At 40.5% G+C, this 21,391-nt stretch overlaps 1 protein-coding gene across 31 annotated transcripts in view; it reads right to left on the bottom strand.

The window, feature by feature from the left end:
• Positions 1 to 21,391, bottom strand: part of CAMTA1 (calmodulin binding transcription activator 1) — a 953,012-nt gene that overhangs the window by 4,381 nt on the left and 927,240 nt on the right. For 6 of the 31 annotated variants that reach the window (XM_031668354.1, XM_031668524.1, XM_031668647.1 and 3 more), the window contains 6 exons: positions 20,385 to 20,572; positions 19,318 to 19,564; positions 17,623 to 17,694; positions 15,610 to 15,630; positions 14,005 to 14,198; positions 12,873 to 12,947 (listed from right to left, as the gene is read on the bottom strand). In XM_031668354.1, coding sequence (XP_031524214.1) covers positions 12,873 to 12,947; positions 14,005 to 14,198; positions 15,610 to 15,630; positions 17,623 to 17,694; positions 19,318 to 19,564; positions 20,385 to 20,572 — 797 coding nt within the window. Of the gene's footprint in view, positions 1 to 3,732; positions 5,058 to 9,739; positions 9,771 to 12,872; positions 12,948 to 14,004; positions 14,199 to 15,609; positions 15,631 to 17,622; positions 17,695 to 19,317; positions 19,565 to 20,384; positions 20,573 to 21,391 lie in introns of those variants that run through there. The other 25 variants (XM_031668331.1, XM_031668499.1, XM_031668821.1 and 22 more) reach the window with 8 other exon arrangements.

Here is a 21,391-nt window from a genome sequence, read left to right as displayed (position 1 = left end):
GGATATGGCTACCTGATGCAGATGGGGTGCTTGGGAAGCAGCTGTCTGCTGTAAGAGTATTTCTCTATACTGACAATTACGAACCTGCCTTAATAGCAGAATGATCAAATGGAAGGCAATGCATGTGGTGTAAGTCACAGTTTGTGGTACTGCATACCATATAATAACATTTGTTTCCCAAAAATGGGTGTGAGAGGCTAATTTTAGCCAAATGGGAGCAACAGCTTCTTAGGACACCCATACTCTTCTGCAACAGCATGACCAGGAAAAGATGGATTTGTCGTGGTGCTATACAGAGGGCCATAATCTCAAACATAGTTTTCTGATTCCCTAAGAGTCTCTCCTATTATCTTAAGTTATACCAGTAAAGTAAAACTTTTTTTTTTTTTTTTTTTTTTTGAGACAGGGTCTAACTCTGTTGCCCAGGCTGAAGTGCAGTGGTGCGATCTCGGCTCACTGCAACTTCTGCCTCCTGGGTTCAAGTGATTCTCCTGCCTCAGCCTCCCAAGTAGCTGGGATTACAGCCATGCACCACCACGCTCAGCTAATTTTTGTATTTTTAGCAGAGATGTTCTGCCATGTTGGCCACGCTGGTCTTGAACTCCTGAGTTCAAGTGATCTGCCCACCTCAGCCTCCCAAAGTGCTTGAATTACAGGCATGAGCCACCAGGCCCGGCCTCAAGTAAAACTTGGTAATAGGCAGAAAGAAAATATTGTGAAAAAACCAGTGATCAGTTATTGCTATACTGTATAGGTTGAGAGTCTGGAATGGCACATATGCTATAACAGCAGTTTAAGAAAACATTTATATTTACCACTTCCAAGCAGAATCATTTCTGAGTATTCTGCAAAGTTGATATAATCTCTTCACAGAGAAGATGCTCTCTTTTAGAAGAAAAGCTTTATGATGTTATCAGTAATACTAAAAAGAATTATAATATTTGAAAACTTGCTTATTTGTCTGATTTACTTACTACATATACCAAGCCCTAGCTTGGTCCTAGCGTGATGTTTACAAATTGACAGTGACAGACAGTCTATCTCTGAAACCGCTGAATCTTTTTTTGTTAACAGGTACAGTTAGAATACATTGCTATGTTCATGAGTAGATCCAAATATCACTTAGTTTGAAATTTTTTAATTAAATATACCATGGATTAATTTGGGTCATATTACAGTATAGAATTGTACATCACTAGAGGTCCCTAATTTTGGACATGCATACTTGATAAATAAATGGCTTTTTAAAAATTGAAACATGCTATAGTCTGTTCAATTTTTAAACATGCAGTATCTATACTAACATCCCTTTGGCTGGAAATGCAAGGCATGCACTGATGCCAACTTTGCTTCTGGACATGCAATATCGGTACTTGTGCAGACCTATCTGCTGAATTTCCGCAGCCTGTGCATGCTACTTCAAATGCTACGTTTTCTTTCTGCACTACCACAGAACTCGTTCACAAATATGCGACAGTGACTCCATCACTGATGAGATGTCTAGAATTTGAGGTATCCTGAACTCAAAATCTGATAGCATAAACACAAAGATGTTATACATTCACAATTTTTCTAGAATGAACAGGGATGCTTTAGAAATATTAAGTTCATCATTGAGATGAAATAAAAAGGAAAGTGAATTATAAACCAGAACTGTTTTATGTGGTTTCATACCAAAGAATCTATAATCAGCTGGTCAGGGTAGGTATACCCTAAAACATTTTTCTTTTAGTTAAAATGGTCACATTTGTTTTTGCAGTTTTTTCAGTTTCTTTCAGAACTAATTAAAAAGTTGTTTTCATAAGGTTTTAAAGTTGTCATGTAAATACTCTGCTATGAAATTAGTGATGGCCTCACAGACCACTAAGTTAAGGAGAGGTGCATGTCCACGTACAATATCTACATAGGAAAAATAAGAACACTGCAATTTTCAGATATATTTTCCAGGCTTTCACGACTCCTGAGTTAAAGTGGAGAATTTAGTTCTTAGCTTCATGATAAAGTTATCATAGTATGCTAGCATTATACATGACATCAAAATGACTTAAATGGCACAAACATTTTTTTTACAGAAAGTCGTTCAAGGAGGAATTAGAAAAAAAGAAAGGGAAAAAATGAAAGAGAACACGTATTAAATTCCAATAACTATACAGGTTACGTAATATCTGTTACTTTATGTAGTCCTCACAACACTGCCATTAGCTCCAATTTGTAAATGCAGAACCTGAGATTTATAGGAATTAAGCAATCTGCCCCAATTCACACTATAGTTAATAAATGGCAGAACAGGGAATTGAGCCCAGGTTTGTCTGACTTCCAAACCTATAGTTTCAACATTCCACTGCCTCTAAAAATATCTCCCAGGGGCCGGGCGCGGTGGCTCAAGCCTGTAATCCCAGCACTTTGGGAGGCCGAGACGGGCGAATCACAAGGTCAGGAGATCGAGACCATCCTGGCTAACCCGGTGAAACCCCGTCTCTACTAAAAAATACAAAAAACTAGCCGGGTGAAGTGGCGGGCGCCTGTAGTCCCAGCTACTCGGGAGGCTGAGGCAGGAGAATGGCGTAAACCCAGGAGGCGGAGCTTGTAGTGAGCTGCGAGACTCCGTCTCAAAAAAAAAAAAAAAAAAAAAAAATCTCCCAGGATAACACAGAAATTTTTTAAAAATCGTATTTTATTGTTTTTTTCCAAAAGATTTTATAAGAAACATGCATTTGGAAAATTTCCATGGTATGATATGAAATTAACAACAATTACATTTTCTCAATTCTAAGGTGTCATCTTTTATAAGACACTATATTGATTTTATTAATAAAAAATCTTCTTGATGGGGGAAGACCCTCACATAAAATGTACTTATTGATTTTAAAACAGAATTATTTAGAATCCTAAAACATGTGAAAAGAACATGTTTAAGAATCAAGGGAGATTTTTAGCCTCATTGTCCAATTTACAATTTATAGACCATATTGACGTTAACTTACTTCTGAAAGTTAACATGAAATTCGGAGACTTACTATCTGCCCTAGTGAAATCATAAATGAAGTTTTATGTTACTTGAGGGTAGATTATTAGGATGAGACAGTGGTGCTTAATTTTTGTTTTGTTTTAAATCAAATGTCAACTTGATAAAATAATGTTTGAATGTTACATTGCCTCCAAAGACACAGAAAACAATTACATCACCAAAGTGATTTAGAATGACATATACTAGAATTTTAAAACAAATTTTAAGAAATATATGTTTCAAATCAGAGTGTTTCAAATGGTTAAATTTAAGATCACCTTGTTATTAGTTAAGGACATGAATGATTATTCAGGCAGATGTTAATTAAAAATAAATCTTTACCAATGAGAAGGATACAAAATAGAAGTTTAACCATTATTATCTCTGGGTGATTCTCCTTGGTTATTTGTATTTCCAGAATTCACTACAATTAGTATGTGCTGCTTTTGTAATAATAATTATTCCTGCTTGTTAGCTTTTATGTTCTTCACTTATTTACAGACAAGGTTGCACAGGCTTGAATGCAGTGGAACAGTCATAGCTCACTGTGGCCTGGAATTTCTCGGCTCAAGCAATCTTTAGCCTTAGCCTCCTGAGTAGCTAGCACTACAGGCACACATCACCACACCTGGCTAATTTTTAATTTTTTTTTTTTGTCTAGACAGAGGATCTAAATATATTGCCCAAGCTGATCTCGAACTCCTGGCCTCAAGCAATTCTCCTGCCTCAGCCCCAAAAAGTACTGAGATTATAGGCATGAGTTGCTTGTTAGTCTTAAAAAAAAAAAGAAAAAAAAAAGTGAATTAGATGGTTTTCTATCCGTCTGTTACTAATCTGTCTTACAAATGCTGTGATCACATTATGCAAAAACAACTAAAAAATTCAGTGGAAGGAAAAAAAATTCAATTTTGTAGACTGAAGCCAAAATCAATGGACTGAACTGGTTTCATTAACATTACCTATGTTGTAAGCAAATTTTTCGGTATACAAACTTGGTAAATATAGACAAGAATTTTTGAAATTGGAATTCGACTTGAAAATCCAGGACCTGTGGTCACCATATCTATAGGACTTGGAACACAGGTGCACGATAAACTTTTGTTATGTTACACAAACTTAGCTAAGGGTTACTGAGTGCTCAGTTCTCTTAAGAAATTACAACTGTTAGACTCATTCAGGGCTAAGAAAGAACTGAATCTAAAAATGTCCAGGTTATCTAAAAAAAAATTATAATTGCACTTACTTCTAAATTCCCTTACACAGAAGACAGGCAAAGCAGTATTCCCTGAACTCATACAGGCAATGCAGGACAGAAGCTACAGTTCCCACAGCGCCAGTGCTGCCCTCAGGAAAGCTGCACGGCCACATTTCTGACTCCTATCAGTAACTTGCAAAGTAGAACTCTTATTGGCTCTGACTTAAGTAATTAGAATAGTAAGACTGACCTGTGACCATTCAGCTATTAACATTAAAGACAATCCCAGTATTTCCCCAAGCATTCTAGGCTGAGAATAACCACCACTCTGGGATACCACTGTAGTCTCAATTCCCCCTCCCCAAAATGTTGCATCGTAATGTACTGAAGTGATGTCGTAAGCAACAGCACTGAAAGCCAGCAAAAGCCCACAGGGTTTACTTCCATCAGACGTCCAATGATCATTTATGAATCAATGAAGTAGGCCTGCTTCAGAAACTTGTAGCAAACAATGGCTCCATGGGTAAAGCGTAAGGCAAAGCTGCTTCATTACATCTACTCAGTGATGCTCAGCCAGAGAAATGTCTCATGAGTCAGTGGAGTTCAGCGGGAATATTCTCGCAATGCTGGACGTCAAAAATAGACAGGGCAGCGGATGCGGCTTTCTGATTATTACCTGTTGCTTTCAGAGCTGCAATAGCTTGTGGGGAATTTAGGAAAAGAGAGATCTTGCCATTTTCCAGAAATCTCATTTGGATTGCAAAACAAAAAAGACAGAGAGGCCCAATAAGAATGACACAGAGCATGTTGTCTGCAATTTAACACACACCACTGTGTTCCAAAAATATTCATTTCCTAAAAGAGGCAAGTGAGACAAAATTACTTTGGAGATTTAAAATACATCCATGATGACACATCCCACGTTCACGTCTTACTTCTCATGAACACATCAGGCCACTTAGAAACTCTGCCTCATGCCAAATTGAGCTACAGAAGTGTGAGAACACATTTGTTGACCCTAGAGTACTGTTTACTTCTCAGTACACTTCCCGGCATTGTTAGAGAACTGTCCCTTGGATAAAAGTGTACATAACACAGCCAAAAGTGCAAGCGTAATTTTCAGAACTTCGTAATGACCTAATGCAGCTATGACCCGGGGCTGCTCTCAGAAGCGCACAGCAGAGCTGCTCTGTTGAGACCACTACTTACCAGCTTCTGGCAAAGTGTTTGGAAACCCGCTTCTCAAATAAAAAGAAAATACGTTGTTTAAAAATGTATGAGTAAAAAGTGTTATTTCTTCTTCTTCCAATTAAGGTCTTATTCCAGTAAAATAACTGCACCTGCCTTTACTGAACACAGGTGACTAGGCCAGCAGTTTATAAGAAATAGGTTATTTAAATACTAGCATTCCCACTGCTTTTAATAACACCTGTAGTGATTGTTAGAGTTTATAAAGCCTTCTCATAGGAATAGTGTCTCGTATCGGGAAAGGAGGAATTTGTCTGGAAATTGCTTTTCAGAGAGTGGTGTCTCTCATCTATGAGAACACTTTCTACTGCCCATGAAAAATAAATGTCTTAGAGAAGTGGAAAGTCATTTGCTGTCTAGAAAAAGAGGCATTTTAGTTTTTATTTTTTAGGTCAAGCAAATCTCAATACCTTGAGGATAAATCTGTTATGTAACTGAACTATCTGCTAGCTTACGAGGTAGCTTGGTTTTTCTCTATGCAACTGAATAATATCCTGTTAGATATATTCAAAATCCAACTGAAAGTATCTTTTCAGCATATGTACTTTAAAAGTTTCTTAAACCTTAAAAATCCTTCAGTCATTTGCTGAGAAATCGCTTTTGTTGATTTAAATAATCTCTTTGTGTAGGACAAAAGTTCTCTCCTAAACACAGCTATTGTGTCCAAGGCAAAAACAAAAACAAAAACGAAAACAAAAAACCCTGATGACAGTATAGAGAGTTTGTTAATTTCGCTTTAAGTTACTGGATAAATTAAGAGGTAGCCCTGAAGGAAACGGGGGATAAAAATGAGCTGTACTCAGTGAAAAATATTTGGTGCTTTTCCTTAGCCTTCCCCGAGCAAAGACAAAACATTTCAAGACACAAGTGGTATTTTCTGATTGCTCTGCTGCTGGAATTCGTCTGTCGTGTCTTAATGCTGCCTTTTTAGATCTCCCCCTGCTCCACTGACATAGGAGTTTGGGTCAGTTTTAGTGTTTTACAAATACTGTCCCCTAAAATTTAATTCTGTAAGTTTTCAAATATTATTTTTCTTTTCTTTTCTGAGACAGGGTCTCACTCTGTTGCCCAGGCTGGAGTGCAGTGGCATGATCATGACACACTGTCGACCTCCTGGGCTCAAGCAATCCTCCCACCTCAGCCTCCAGTAGCTGGGAAAATATTACTTTTCAGTGTATAAACCATGTCTTAAATATGGAATACTTTATGAATTAGCAAAATAAGTATCTTCTTTAACATAATTTCAAGGACTATAAATCTTCCTCAGAGAATGCTCTGCCTCCCAAGAGTAATTTCAATTTGGGGATTGTTAGAGGGAGTGCCCTTGTGACTTCTCTGATGGAAGAATGAGGGAGAGAAGATCTTATTGGTCATCACACAAAGCCATATATACGCTATTCCTCGGTTCAGAGAGTTAGCTAAATATCACCAGGATAGAAGGAACCTTCTCAGCCCCTATCTCTCAAACTTGCGTAGATGTTGTGAGCCATAAGGGGTGTCATGAGATTCCAACTTTCCATGCATGAGTAGGAGTTTTAGGAGTTCACAACAGAATGCAGCAGGCATTAAATAAATTGAGGTTGGGATTCTGATTTGCACTGAAAAGCACCTTCTGAAAATGTTTCTTAAAAACGGTCATTAACATAACAGAAACTAACAAGCTTCAAAAACGCATAAGCAACCACCTCCCGTAAAAATGTTGTCCTTGCAGCAGGTGATACTGATTGCATGTAACATGCATGATACCACAACTTGTAGTTAAACTGAACACTAGGGCATGCATCTATTCTCTTGGAGGTTTTTTAAAATGGAAAGAAATATTATCTGTATATACGCAGAGGGTGAGAGGGAATAGAATAGAGGGAGAAATGGAGATTTTTGTCCTCTTTTTTTCTTACATTTCAAAAACAAACATCTCTAGATCTATCACAAGGGACCCGAAATATTTTAATTGGGAACAATTCCCTAAGTCTAAAGAGGATTAATTAGTTAAGTTTATATAAGAGTATAGCTGCTTTTTTTTTCCTCAAAAAAAACCAAATTGTTCCTTCAGCAATTATTTATAGTTTTAAATAGATGAGCCTTTAAATTTTTAAAATTTTAAGGCTTTTAAGGCTTTTCTTTTGTTTTTCTTTTGAGACAGAGTCTTGCTCTGTCGCTCAGGCTGGAGTGCAATGGCACAATCTTGGCTCACTGCAACCTCTGCCTCCCAGGTTCAACAGATTCTCCTGCGCACGCCACCACGCCCAGCTAATTTTTGTATTTTTAGTAGAGACGTGGTTTACCATGTTGGCCAGGCTGGTCTCGAACTCCTGACCTCAAGTGGTCTGGCTGCCTCGGCCTCCCAAAGTGTTGGGATTACAGGCATGAGCCACCACAGCCGGCCCTTTTAAGGCTTTTAAATCTAGGGTTAAGGTCATTATTACAAAGGACTTATAAAAACTAAATTATTCTATCATCAAGTTGGCACACTACAACCTGTGGGCCAAAATCCAGTCCAGTATCTATTTGTACATATAAAGTTTTATTAGAACACAGTCATAGCCATTCATTTATGTGTTGTCTGTGGCTGCTTTCCTGCTACATTAAAAGAACTGAGTAGTTGCGACAGACTGTACAGCCCACAAAGCTTAAGGTATTTACTATCTGGCCTTTCAGAAAAACATCTGCCAACTCCTGGGTTAAAATATAATAAATAAAGATTAGCATCAACATAAGTCTAGTTAGATGGGAAATCATATGTCCAGAAACATTAGCAGTTAAAACTGCTACGAGATTTTTTGAACTATGACCTTTTCTCAGAAATCTTAAAGATGACTAAATAAAGTATTAGTGTAAGGTTAAGGAGAGGGGGCACTGAATATAGTCGAGTTGATAGAATTCCCATGTTATAATTTCAACTCACTTTTTCTCTTAAGATTATATATAAGAAACAAGTTGTCAAATTAATCTAAATGAATTTAGATTAATTAGATTTTGATAAATTCTATTTCTGGCTTTTTTTTTTTTTTTTTGAGACAGAGTCTCGCTCTGTTGCCCAGGCTGGAGTGCAGTGGCAGGATCACAACTCACTGCGGCCCTCAGCCTCAGACTTACACTTAGTCCTCCCACCTCAGTCTCCCGAGTAGCTGGGACTACAGGCATGCCCTACCACGCCTGGTTAGCTTTTGATCTTTTGTAGAGATGGAGTCTCCCTATGTTGCCCAGGCTGGCACTGAACTCCTGGGCTCAAGCAATCCTCCCACCTCAGCCTCTCCGGCTTACATGATCCTCCCACCTCAGCCTCCCAGGCTTACATGATCCTCCCACCTCAGCCTCCCAGGCTTACATGATCCTCCCACCTCAGCCTCCCAAAGCGCTGGATTATAGGCATGAGCCATCGTACCTAGCCTATTCTTGGCTTTGAAAAAATAGTTTTCTGACGCTAAATCTTTGATTATAACCCAAACACATTATAGTTGTTTCTGGGAGACTTCTGCCTTTTGCCCTGCTTACAAATTGGCATCATATTCTAAAATCTCAGGAACTAAAATTACTCATTGTCATCTCTTTAAAATTCAAAGCCTATTGGAATCCCTACTCTTGTCATGTAGAATATAAATATTGAAGACATTTTACACCACATTTTCGTTATTCAGCATTACCATCGAGTGATGGAAGGCCAGTTCACTATTTTACAATGAATGTCCTGGGTTTGTTCTGAAAGGGCAGCCTCATACACTGACTTACCTCACAGCACCAGGGAGGGGGAGATTTAGAAAATGCAACCGCAGGAGCAGGGTATAGGGAAACAGCCATTCTCAGTAAGAAATAGGTTCATAAAAAAAAAAAAAACCTACTACCACTTCCTAGTGAGCCTCCTTGCTTTAGACATTTTGACAAAACAGTCATGGAGAAAATTTCACGTGGCAAATTATCTTAATCACAGAAAGCCACTTGCTGAGTGTTTTCATGTAACACAGCCTCATTTGGCCGGGTACGTGGCCTACCAGCCCTGTTTTCGTCCCCAGGCTTCCTCCACCACATCCTAGGCATGCCCTGCAGTGGTTTAGAACGGCCCTCCCTTTTACTCACTCATGCATTTGTACATCTAATGTATGTGACTGTTCTCCTGTCATGTAAAATAGCAGTGTTAGTAATCAGGGTTAGTTTTTACTTGATTTTATTTCATTCAAAATGGATGTGAAACTTACTGGCATACCTAGGCTGCAGCCCCATGCAAGCAAGCAAAAAGCAAAATACTGAAAATGGAAGAGAAGAGAAACTGGCTAGCAGGCAGCTAAACTCACCCTTTTGTACAGCCTATGGTCCACCAGGGGGCTTTAGACAGTAAAACAACACCAGAGAGCTATTAGCACGTGAGGGTCACAACAGAAATCTTATAAATAGCTTTATTTCAACAAAAAAGAGTATAACATGGTTTCTTTTTTGGAAAGAAAGAAAAGGAGAGTGATGGTGGGGGTATGTGAAATGAGTAGGTAGAAAATTCACCAATTTAAGTCTCAAAAAATTGGGGTTATATGACTTAGAAATGGGACACCTCTGACTGATTCCTGAAGCTACTATCTACCTACCTTTTTGAGAGGGTGTCATATGAGGTTTTCCTTTTTTTTTTTTTTTGAGACAGAGTCTCTCCCTGTCGCCCAGGCTGGAATGCAGTGGTGCAATCTCGGCTCACTGCAACCTCCGCTTCCCAGGTTCAAGAGAGTCTCTCCTGCCCCAGCCTCCCAAGTAGCTGGGACTACAGGTGTGCACCACCACACCCAGCTAATTTTTTATATCTTTAGTAGAGACAGGGTTTCACCACGTTGGCCAGGCTGGTCTCAAACTCCTGACCTCAAGTGATCCACCCACCTCGGCCTCCCAAAGTGCTGGGATTACAGGCATGAGCCACCGCACCCGGCCAAGATTTTCTATCTTAATAAGATTTTAATGCTTCTAAGGGACAACAGACAAGATAGTTTCTTTTAAAATAACATTAAATAACTCAACCCAGAATGAAAATAGGATTACACACATCCTAAGGAAAATACGAGTTTAAAACAAACTTCCAGGATAGATTTTTAGGATTTCTTCAAGATCCTTAATTGAACATATTAACGGAATATATAGAAATGGGAAGTGAATACTGATCTTAGTGCAGAGGTGATTAAAATTTGCCTATTTTTCTAACATCTGAACTGTAAATGGTCAAGAGCCAATAACATTTTTTATTTCATTCCAATTAATGCAGAGAAATCCAGAGCCCATATCTGATGTTCTCTTCATAATGAACCTTCTTGTTATCCATCTTATGAGGTTATTACAAGTTAAAATATACACTTAAGAAAGGCAAAAATCTTCATGAAATTTTTCTCTACCAGTTTACAGAAAGAGAACTCTAAAAACAAAAGTGAAAGGACTCCTTTGTTCAGCTTACTTTGTGGGGGCAACCTTTCATGAATTTATGTTTTGTTTAAATATCTCATTCTCTTAATTCTCTCAAAGTAAACACAGGACACAGCTTTGGCAAACATGAAAGGGAGACCAGTGTAGGACTTTATGCAGTTTTGCTCCTACGTTACCCACACATTCATGCAAAGTCTGAGGATCAGGCTAGAAGAAACGAGGAAAAAGTCTAGCACAACTTAACTTGCAGACATTCTGGTTTGTCTGAAGTGGCCTAAAGAACAGTGGTGTTAAGGTAATTTTCTTGAAAATAAAATCTATCTGGAAAGTATCAACCACAGTGTCATGAAAGAAGATGTGATTCTGCTCAAAGTGGCCAAAGTCTACTGGTTTTAGTGCTGGATAGGGTCTTGCTCAGGTTTTGCATTTTGCAGGTCTAAGAGGAAAAGGGAGGAAGGAACTATGAACATATTGGAGAATGTAAGGAAAAGGGCCCAGGTGAGTCCTTGATCTGTTCACCAAATAAAGAAAATCTACTACTCTATTTGGTCCTAAGTCCCCTGCTAAGTAAAAGGTACAACTGAACAATAAAGAAAAGAGGCTGCCTTAGGTGAGGCTTGCAGAATTAATTTCATGATCTTAGAGCCATACCCATTTTGGGGATGCATCTTCTAACAGGATGTCCTATTTCAGAGTACTGACACTGGTACGTTACTCATCAGCTATCATGGTGAAAAATCTCCCATCCTCGCACGGTGGAAAGTAAATGTTGCTGAGGCACAGGGCGAGTGAACACTGGCTTCTGCACGGCATTGTAGCTGGGGAAAACCATCTATCCTAGTGAATACTGTTTTTAAGTTTTCATGATGCTAATGCAGTGGCTGTGCATATTTCCTTCTATGGTCACAAAAATAAATTCTTTTGTTAATTTAAGTAAAAGTACAAATAACCCATTAAACCTATTAAGTCTTAAAGGCAAGATATTTTCAAAGCTAGCAATCAGATGGTTGTAGGAGTAAGAAAAACTAAAGCAAAATGAAACCTCCAAGGAGTCCAATTAAATATGAATACTAGGACTTTTGGTAGAATTAAATAGGAAGAGGAAATAAGACATTAAAGAGCCTGCTTTAATGTTTGGTTCTATAAACTGCACAGCTCCTGACACACAGAGCAACAACCCAACCACACAGAAGGTGGTCTACACCCAGCTCAGACGGCCGCAGTTACAGACGTCAGACTGGAATATTAACCTGGATAAAGAACACAAACCACTTTCACCAGCCCTCTGCAATCTAAGTAGAGATGTTAGTCTTCATAAAGAAAGCTCAAATTTGAGGAACAAAGAGAAATTCCTCTGGCTTAGCTCCATGAGAAGATGCTATGTCCCACAGAACGCTGGGGTCACAGAACCCCATTTCCTACTAATTGAAGATATGCCCAGAATCTCAGATGTCTTTCTTTTCCTGAACAGCTGCATTCCAGCAATCTCTCCTGTTCCTCATCACGGACCAGCTTTAATTGATAGTTTAATAATAGAGGATGTTAGCAATTACATGACCAGCAGAGGGCACCAGCTATTTGGTGGAAATTCTACATCAGAAAACTTGTTTGGAATTCATGGTTTTCTTTCCCTTCCTTGAGACTAGAAACTGTTTTCTCTTTGGACACACGCTAGCATAGCAAAGGATTAGAGCAAAGAACATACTGCAATGTGGCATATCAATCGCAGGTTAAAGAGAAACTTAATATTAAAAGCTAGTCCGACTAAGTTGACCTCACACCCAGATTAAAACAGAAAAACACGGGTATGAATCTCCATTGTTCAAACAGCATCGTCTGACATGGTTACCAGCGTTCCAAGGGTAGCAACCTGATCCCTACTTAAAGAGCTCTACCACCCTACTGTAATTTGGGACATCTGCCCTGATTACCTGCAGGGGGATTAGCTTTACATAGGAGTTAGTGAGGGTTAACAAGGTCAGGGATGCTTCATCATTCTCCCTGAGCAGAATGTATAAACGAGGACTAGTGTACCTGTGGCGACAGCGGCGTAGAAACCTCATTATTTTTCGAGCAGCTTGATCCTGCTTTTTGGTTAGCAAACTGCTCCTGAAAAAGTCAGAATATTATTGTCACAAGAAGGACACAGTAAAGCCCAATATGCGAAACTGGTCAGCAGTGACAGAGGACTCTGCATTAAGCAGTTCATGTAGCAAAGCCAACAGCATACGTTAAAGATGTATACAATCTGAAGGGGAACGAGTGCGTATGCTGTTTTCATAGTATCGAGTCCAGGCATCACTAGAGGAGAAAGGAGGGTGTGTGCAGGCGCCCTCAGCTTCAAGAGAGACTATAATAAAGACTGAAAATAAAATGCCACTTAAATATTCTTTCACAATTTATTAGAAGCTCATTTTGCTGCAAAAGGCATTCTGGCATTAGAGAGGCTTTCTTAGTTTAGAAGGTGATTCACGGGAGTTGATACACTCTTTGGGTTATTGTGTAAATGTTCTGATCAATGTATTTTACTTGGCTCAACATTTTTATCACAGTCTCTAAAATGGAACAGCTTAACCCTAATTACTCTTCCAAGGTTGCAGTAATTCTACAATTTCACTCATTTCCCATTTGCCCCAAGAATAGTCTTATCTCTAATCCAAATGTAGCATCATACACATTTCAGTTACATTAGGATTGGGGACAAGTTCTGTTTAGAAATAACTCCAAGAATAGTTTTTATATTTTCACACTGAAAATCAGATTTCCTTCAGCCTCAAAGAGCATGTTTATATAAAATTGCATGAGTGCTGGCAGCGGGCTGTACTTTTTTTTTTCTTCTAAAAAGGAAATGGACTAAACTACTATAATCGAGTGGTAACTTTCTGAGTAGAAACTGGTGCTGCCAAATTCTGATCTAAGGTGAAACTGGGTGGCAATATCAAAATAATTGGGTGGGATGTAGAGAGAAAGAGCTAAATATTCAAAACCAGACTCAGCACAGGTGTTCAGTATACAGCCACCACACCTAGAACGTTCTGGAACACAGTGACTGCCAATGCTTTAGGCCTGCCCCCGGACTCCAATGTCAGCCCAGGACAAGTCTTTCAAAGAAGTCAGAGTTCTCTTCCCTAGGGAGCTTTAACTGCATGAGCTCTTTTCCACCCACCTGAGTTTCTGTTGTACAATCACAGCCGTCCGGCGAGCCTGCCGTCTTTTGCCACATTTCTTATAACTTCGGTAGTACTTTTGGATCAGCACAGCAGCCCGTCGGCTCTGCTGGAATTTTTTTTGTTCATAGTAACTTCGGAATTTGCTCTGGATAAGGATGGCAGCCTGTGTCATCTTTTTATAAAGTGCATACTGCAGGGGAAACAAGAACAAGCAACACAGTAACAACAGGGGCCGCATGGGCTCAGCATCCTTCGAGTTTACCGGGAAGGGAAGAAGAGAAAATGCTTTTCCCCTCTATTATCACATTCTCTGTTCAGGGTTTAATCACAAAAGAGGCAAACGAGGAAGCTTTACACCTACCTTTCCAAAATGTAAACTATTACTTTAAGGGTTGCCTTCAGACATACTTTTTTCCCCTAAAACATCAAAATATTTAGCCCTTCTTGGAGAAAAATTTTAATAGCAATACCCTTAGACGTTTATGAATCTAAAAACAGATTTCGACAGGAAAATTTTAGATGCTTCAGATTAATATTTCCTATCCAGTTTTGAAACATGAACATCATTTTTTCATGCCTTCCAATTCCCACCATACACAAATCTATTTAGCAGTCAGCCCCCGGTTTCTAACTATCATTCCACATGGCAAGTTTCTGACTGAGTTACAAGGTCCCAAATACAAGGCTTATCATGAAACGCTGACACCTTTAAGCCATTTTAACCTGTAAAAGATGAACACTCGTAAGACCAACACGGTGGTGAAGCCGTGAAACCTGGACAGCTGTCACAGTGATGTGGGCGGACCAGGAGGCAGTGCCAGGAGCCCTCCACCCAGCCCCCTGCAGAGCTACCGAAGTGAGGAATGAAGGCCCAGGGTGAATTCTCCTCAACATCAGTCTCTAGGCACCAAAAATACAGAGCTCTCCATGGTCTTAAAACGCTATGTCCAAATTTCTAAGAAAACAGAGTATGACTCCGGGGATGAGAAGCTGCAATGAAGCCCTTTGCTTATAAGAAGGCAACTTACCATTGCAAGGAAAAATATTCCCCAGAAAATCCCTGTATCTGCCTAACTGTATCTCTGGATGTATGAGGAGGTGAAATGAGGGAGGGAAACTGACTTCTCAGAATTGTTCAAGAACCCGGACCCTTCTGCAAGAAACTTCTTTGGTCTTATCTGACCTGCTTTACCTTTTCACTGGTCTGAAAGCCTTTGAAGACAAGAATACTGTAGCCTACAGAGCCCCTGTGGTTTCCATCATCTCCACCTGTGCACGTTACACACTCAGACCCATCAGGCCATAGTGAAGTGCTTTGGGAAAAAGGGTATTTCCTTAGTGGCCACAGGGCTCACGGGAACTGGCTCAGATGGATTAACACCAGCCAAAAAATGTCCAGTTATTAATGTCGAAACCCACTCCAACTGAATAACCACGTGGTCCCCAGAGGACAGACGCACTGTGCTCAGGTGGCCTGGCAAGGGGGGTACGTTTACTCCATGACCATGCCATCTTAATGGTCCCTCCCTGCAGCTGGTGATGGGTGTGAAGTTTGTGACTCTGGTGGAATGGTTTGTGAGAGGACTTGGGAGTATCATTACCTTCAAGGCTATCCATGTCAGCTTGGGGGAAAAACAGAAAATACAAGATTAATGTTAGATTGCTGAATATAATGAAATTAAAAACCAGAATCAATAAAACTCCCAACCAAGAAAAAAAAAAAAAAGGCAACCTGGCTATATCAATGCCTTCCGTTTTCCAAAATATTTGTTTTACAGTTGTTACTCTTTCCAAAAATAATGCCTTCTGTCTTCCTAGCTGTAGATGACAGTTTCTGGGGAGCGTTATTTTTTTTTAAAAAAAACCAAACTCATATTTTGGAATCAATACCTGTTGTAATCACAGACTTGAAACCTTCATGCTGTGTATCACCTGTGCTTCCGGGAAGCCTGCTCACCGAACAGACGCCAGGGCGGCTCCCTGCTGTAGAGCTATAGGCACTGTGGTGTCAGCGTTTGCACAATAAACCTTCCTTTTCCGGGATCATGAACTCAACTGGCTCGAAGCCGAAGACGTCCCCCCACCTCTATTAATCGGGCTTAATCCTAGAGAAGCTTGAGGAAACGGCAACCCGTATCAGAAACTGAGGCAAGTCCTGGATTATGACAAGCTAACAGAATCCCTCATTTCTATGTGACCGTTACACAGATTAGAACGTATTATTCCTGAAATAAAAATTTAGAACGACCTAAAGCACAATCTAATAAAAGGTTCCAGAATCTACCGACAGGCCTGAATGTTACCATGCAAACCAGTCAAAACTCCATTAGGCAATTTTTATTATTTTATAACCACCTCAGTGATGAGAAAGGCCTCATATTCATGTAATTTCTCTGAGCTTCAGCTGCTTCATCTGTAAACTGGAAATAAATACTGCTTACTTCAAATAATTGCAAAAAGGAAATGAGATGGGGCACCTAAAAAATCTAGTATGTACTAGGTGCCCCAAAAATATGAGTTCCTTTTCCCATCTGACTAGTTCCATAACCCTACAAGTTGGTTTGCAAACAGTAATACTGCACGAAAGAGTACTCAGGTATTTGTGTTGCACCTTTAACTAAGGTGAACAAAAGCAGTTTAAGATGTTCTGGCTTCTTCTGATTTTCAAAGATTTTAACAATTCTTCATTTTAAAATGCATAAGAAGCTGAAAGGAAAATGGCCAAAGATTAAACACCTTCTGTAATTCAAACTCAAAGGTAATACATAGCCAGCATTTACCTTCTGCAATCACCGTATCACACACTGGATTCCCCAGAGTTCTCTAATTACTAGGGAGTTTATGAAAGTATTGGACCATGGATCCTCCCCGCAAAGATACTGGTGTTAGGATCAGACCAGTATCTCCGGTAGGTAATAATACTAAAAAAACAAAAATGTGGACAAAAACTGTTTTGCGGTGCAAGTCTAATTGCAGATGGTTTTGTTTTCCTCTTTTTGTTTTAGAGACGAGGTCCAAGCTGGACTTCGATACCTGGGCTCAAGAAGATCCTCTGGCCTCAGCCTCTCGAGGAGCTGGGATTACAGGGACACACCAACCACCATGTCTGGCTTCCCCTGGTTTTTGTTTGTTTGTTTTGTTTTGTTTGTTTATCATGGCAGTTCAAATTAAGTCTCTGGCCGGGCGCAGTGGCTCACGCATGTAATCCCAGCACTTTGGGAGGCCGAGGCAGGCGGATCACTTGAGGTCAGGAGTTCAAGATCAGCCTGGCAACATGGTGAAACCCCAACTCTACTAAAACTAGAAAAATCAGCTGGGCATGGTAGCACACGCCTGTAGTCCCAGCTACTTGGGAGGCAGAGGCAGGAGAATCGCTTGAACCTGGGAGGTGGAGGTTGCAGTGAGCCCAGATCGTGCCACTGCACTCCAGCCTGGGCGACAGAGCCAGACTCCGTTTCAAAAACAAAAAAACAAAAAAACAAAAAACAAAAAACAAATTAAGTCTCTGTAATGAGGTACTAGATGTAGTGCTCTTTAGCCAAACTGCACACCAGGATCCTCAGTGGCCTCGGGTGGGGCACAGTTCCCTTCTGTGGTGCAAAACTGAGGTTTACCTGTTTATATTTTCTGTAACAACGCTGAATGACAGCAGCAGCTACTTCTTGCTGTTCCCGCAAGGGTCGACCCTTAAGGGTAAAGTAAGGAGAAAAAAAATCAGTAATGATTAACTACCAGAAATGTCAGCTTTTTATTACTATTCATTTAATGCACCTTCTCAGAGCTGAGATCCCAGGTTTACCAAAAAATATTGATACTTAATTATAAATGAGGAAAAATGAATTTATAGAATAAACCTCAGACTATCCTTGCTTCTAAATAAAACTATGATTTTGGAATGTTAAGCAGACTAAAAATATATTCCTTTTTAAAGTATTTCACAAATTAGGCATTGTACTATTTGTCTTGCCAGATCTTAACTGTCTTTCCTAAGATAACCCCAGCTACTTCACTTTTGGATCAATGATTAATGGCTTTTAACACCTTTTTGGGAGTGGTTGGAGACTACTTTGAGAATCTGTAGAAAGCCATGGGTCCCCTTCCCACCAAAAATGCACACAGAAGAGCTTTACTGCTTAATTTTCGGAGTTCAGGCGCTGCCTGGAGGCAGTCCCCAGGCCTCCAGTTGAAAACCCCTGCTTTAGGTCGTGACCTCCTAGCAGCAGAGGGGTCACCTCACTTTATATTAACTGAATAATAGGCATCCATATCATTACCAACAGTATGTTGACAAGGTGATAACCATTACATTATTAGCTAATATTATTTTACTAAAGCTTCTGAGAATTATTTAATGTGACATTAACGACTTTAATTAAAAATTCTATAAACTCGTGAAATGTGTTTTAAGGAATACTAAAGAGACATTGTACTTGGGATGGCAAGGTAGAATAGAAAAATCAAGGCCACGTGCGGTGGCTCATGCCTGGAATCCCAGCACTTCGGGAGGCCAAGGCAGGCAGATCACTTGAGGTCAGGAGTTCGAGACCAGCCTGGTCAACATAGTGAAAACCTGTCTCTACTAAAAATACAAGAATTAGCTGGGCGTGGTGGCACGTGCCAGTAAATCCAGCTACTTGGGAGGCTGAGGCAGGAGAATCACCTGCATTGGGAGGTGGAGGAGGCAGAGAGCAGAGATTGCACCACTGTACTTCTCTAGCCTGGGCGACAGAACGTGACTCCATTTAAGAAAAAAGAAGAAAAGAAAAATCAGCACTGTTCTGTGCCAGGAGAGCTCCATTCCTGCCCTGGCCTAACCATGGACGGGCCCTTGTCCCAGCCAGTTAATTCTCTATGCCTCAGATACCTGAGAAGACCGTGCTTCTCAAACTCTTCTACAAAGGTGCTTCAGGAACTTTGTAAACATTTGATAAAAATTTCATGTTTAACTGTTTAAAAACTGGTTGTTAAAAGCAAATGATTTGGGAGATTGAGAAAGTTCTGGAAATGGGTAGCATGATGGTCGCACAGCACTGTGAATATACTTAATGCCCCCACGTTGCACGCTTTAAAATAGACAAAATCACAAACTTTATGCTCTGAATATTTTACAATAAAATATTTTTACAAAGCAGATACACACACAGATATGTTATACAGTGAATCTTCATAAATTGGAGACTTCCAAAAAAATTCTACACATTCAGAGGAAAAAAAGAAACGGTCAGTGTTTTCGTTCGCACGATTCTGACTTTCATCTGTCCTCCCTGATCTTAAGAATGTCACAAAATGAAGGTTCTGTTCTAGTTTACCTTGTATTTCCGGAAGGCTGTCTGGACAAGCCTGGCGGCCTCATAGAGTTCTCTCTGTTCATGATCAGACAGAGTGAGCTGAGCAAACTCATTCTCTACCTTCTCACTGGTAGATGCACTCAGGAATTCTGACCAATCCGCGGCGGAGGGAAGGTTAGGCTTCTCGAAAGCGATTTCACTGACGGGAGAGCCAACAGGGCTCAAGCTGGTATTAGAAGAAGGGGTTAGAGGCTCGTTATATGCACTTCTGAAACAAGAGGAGAAAAAAGGAGACATAGATATTGCACAATCCATTAGATATTAATGAATCCATTAGATATTAATGAATGAACCAAGATGGTATCTGCCAGGTGGGCAATTAGGAACATGCCTCCATTCAGTTAGGCAAGTTGCTAAACATACCCAGTGTCCTTTGATTGAGTAAGTTCATACCCAACACCTATCATGACTTTAGTACTATGCTAAATACTAAAACCTAGTAGCAGTACACTCTACTGCCTTTAGAAAACCTCAACTGAATTAGGGGGAAACATTATGCTACATTATCTTTTTTTTTTTTTTTTGAGACAGAATCTCGCTGTGTTGCCCAGGATGGAGTGCAGTGGTGCCATCTCAGCTCACTGTAACCTCTGCCTCTTGGGTTCAAGCGATTCTGCCTCAGCCTCCCAAGTAGCTGGGATTACAGTAGGCGCCCACCACCACGCCCGGCTTAATTTTTTATTTTTAGTAGAGATGCGGTTTCACCATGTTGGCCAGGCTGGGCTCAAACTCCTGACCTCAGGTGATCCACCCGCCTTGGCCTCCCAAAGTGCTGGGATTACAGGCGTGAGCCACCGCACCCGGCTTAACACGATCTCTTATGCTTTGATAGCAGTAAAAAAAAATAATGGGAGAGGCAGGAATAGGAGCTGGGCCTTTAAAGTGGCAACAGAACTTGTCCTAGTGCTTCCTTCCTTCCTTGGTATGGTCTGCTATGACACGGCATTCATCAAATACAATCAGCTTCCCCTGCCTCCAGTTAGATCCGGGAATCTAACCTGCGTAGTGATCCCCGTAACTTTACTCACCGGATCTGGGCAGCACTGGGCAGGCAGTCAGCATCCGCTAGGTAACTGGCCAGCCAGCTCATTGTACTGCTGATGGTGGCAGGGTCTGTTCTTTCCAATCCTGAGGACTCCATGGGCACAAAATTCTCCTGCTTGATTCGGTCAGGTGTAGCTTCAATAATGTGTTCTGCCAAGGTCATCATGTTCACCTGAAGTCAGAAGTTCACAGAACACTCAGGTTAGAAAGGAGCCTTAAAAGTTATCCCGGATCTCACGCCATTCTCCTGCCTCAGCCTCCCGCGTAGCTGGGACTACTAAGGCAGCCCGCCACCACGCCCGGCTCAATTTTTTGCAAATATCATTTTAAGGTTAGAGACGGGGTTTCACCAGAATGTGTCTCGATCTCCTGAGACCTTGTGATCCACCCGCCTCGGCCTCCCAAAGTGCTGGGATTACAGGCGTGTAGCCACCGCGCCCGGCTGAACTGATTCTTAAAAATGTCCTTGCATACCTCTTAGAAATGGTGACTGAAACACATGACACTTTGGCAGTTCTTAGAGTGAACTTGTAATATTAATGAGGTCCTCACTATGAGATACTATAACCAAGGTGATCAAACCACCCCTTTTGCTTGGCCTAGAGAACCCTAGTCTAGACATGGGAATGGAGCCTCAAAACTGTACATCCTGCTACAGTATGAAAAAGCCGACACGGGTAGACCGCATGAGTGTCATGACTTCCAGACCATCCTGGCCAACATGGTGAAACCCCGTCTCTAGTAAAAAGACAAATCTCTAGCCGGGCATAGAATCAGATCAGTGGTTGCCTAAGGCTGGGCAGAGATGGACTGCAGATGGGCAAAGGGCACTCTGGAGTGAGATGGAAGTCTTCTAGAAAGGGACTGTGGCGATGGTTGCACAGCTGTATATATTTACTAGAAGCCATCCCCTGTGCACTTAAAATGGGTAAATTTTATCATATGTAAATTATACCTCAATAAAGCTGTTAAAATGCTTATTGTCGATAAT

The sequence above is a fragment of the Papio anubis genome, chromosome 1 (assembly GCF_008728515.1).
Source record: "Papio anubis isolate 15944 chromosome 1, Panubis1.0, whole genome shotgun sequence".
NCBI classification, from domain to species: domain Eukaryota; kingdom Metazoa; phylum Chordata; class Mammalia; order Primates; family Cercopithecidae; genus Papio; species Papio anubis.
Note: the sequence above shows the minus strand (reverse complement) of the source record. Positions and strands in the feature narration are given on the sequence as shown.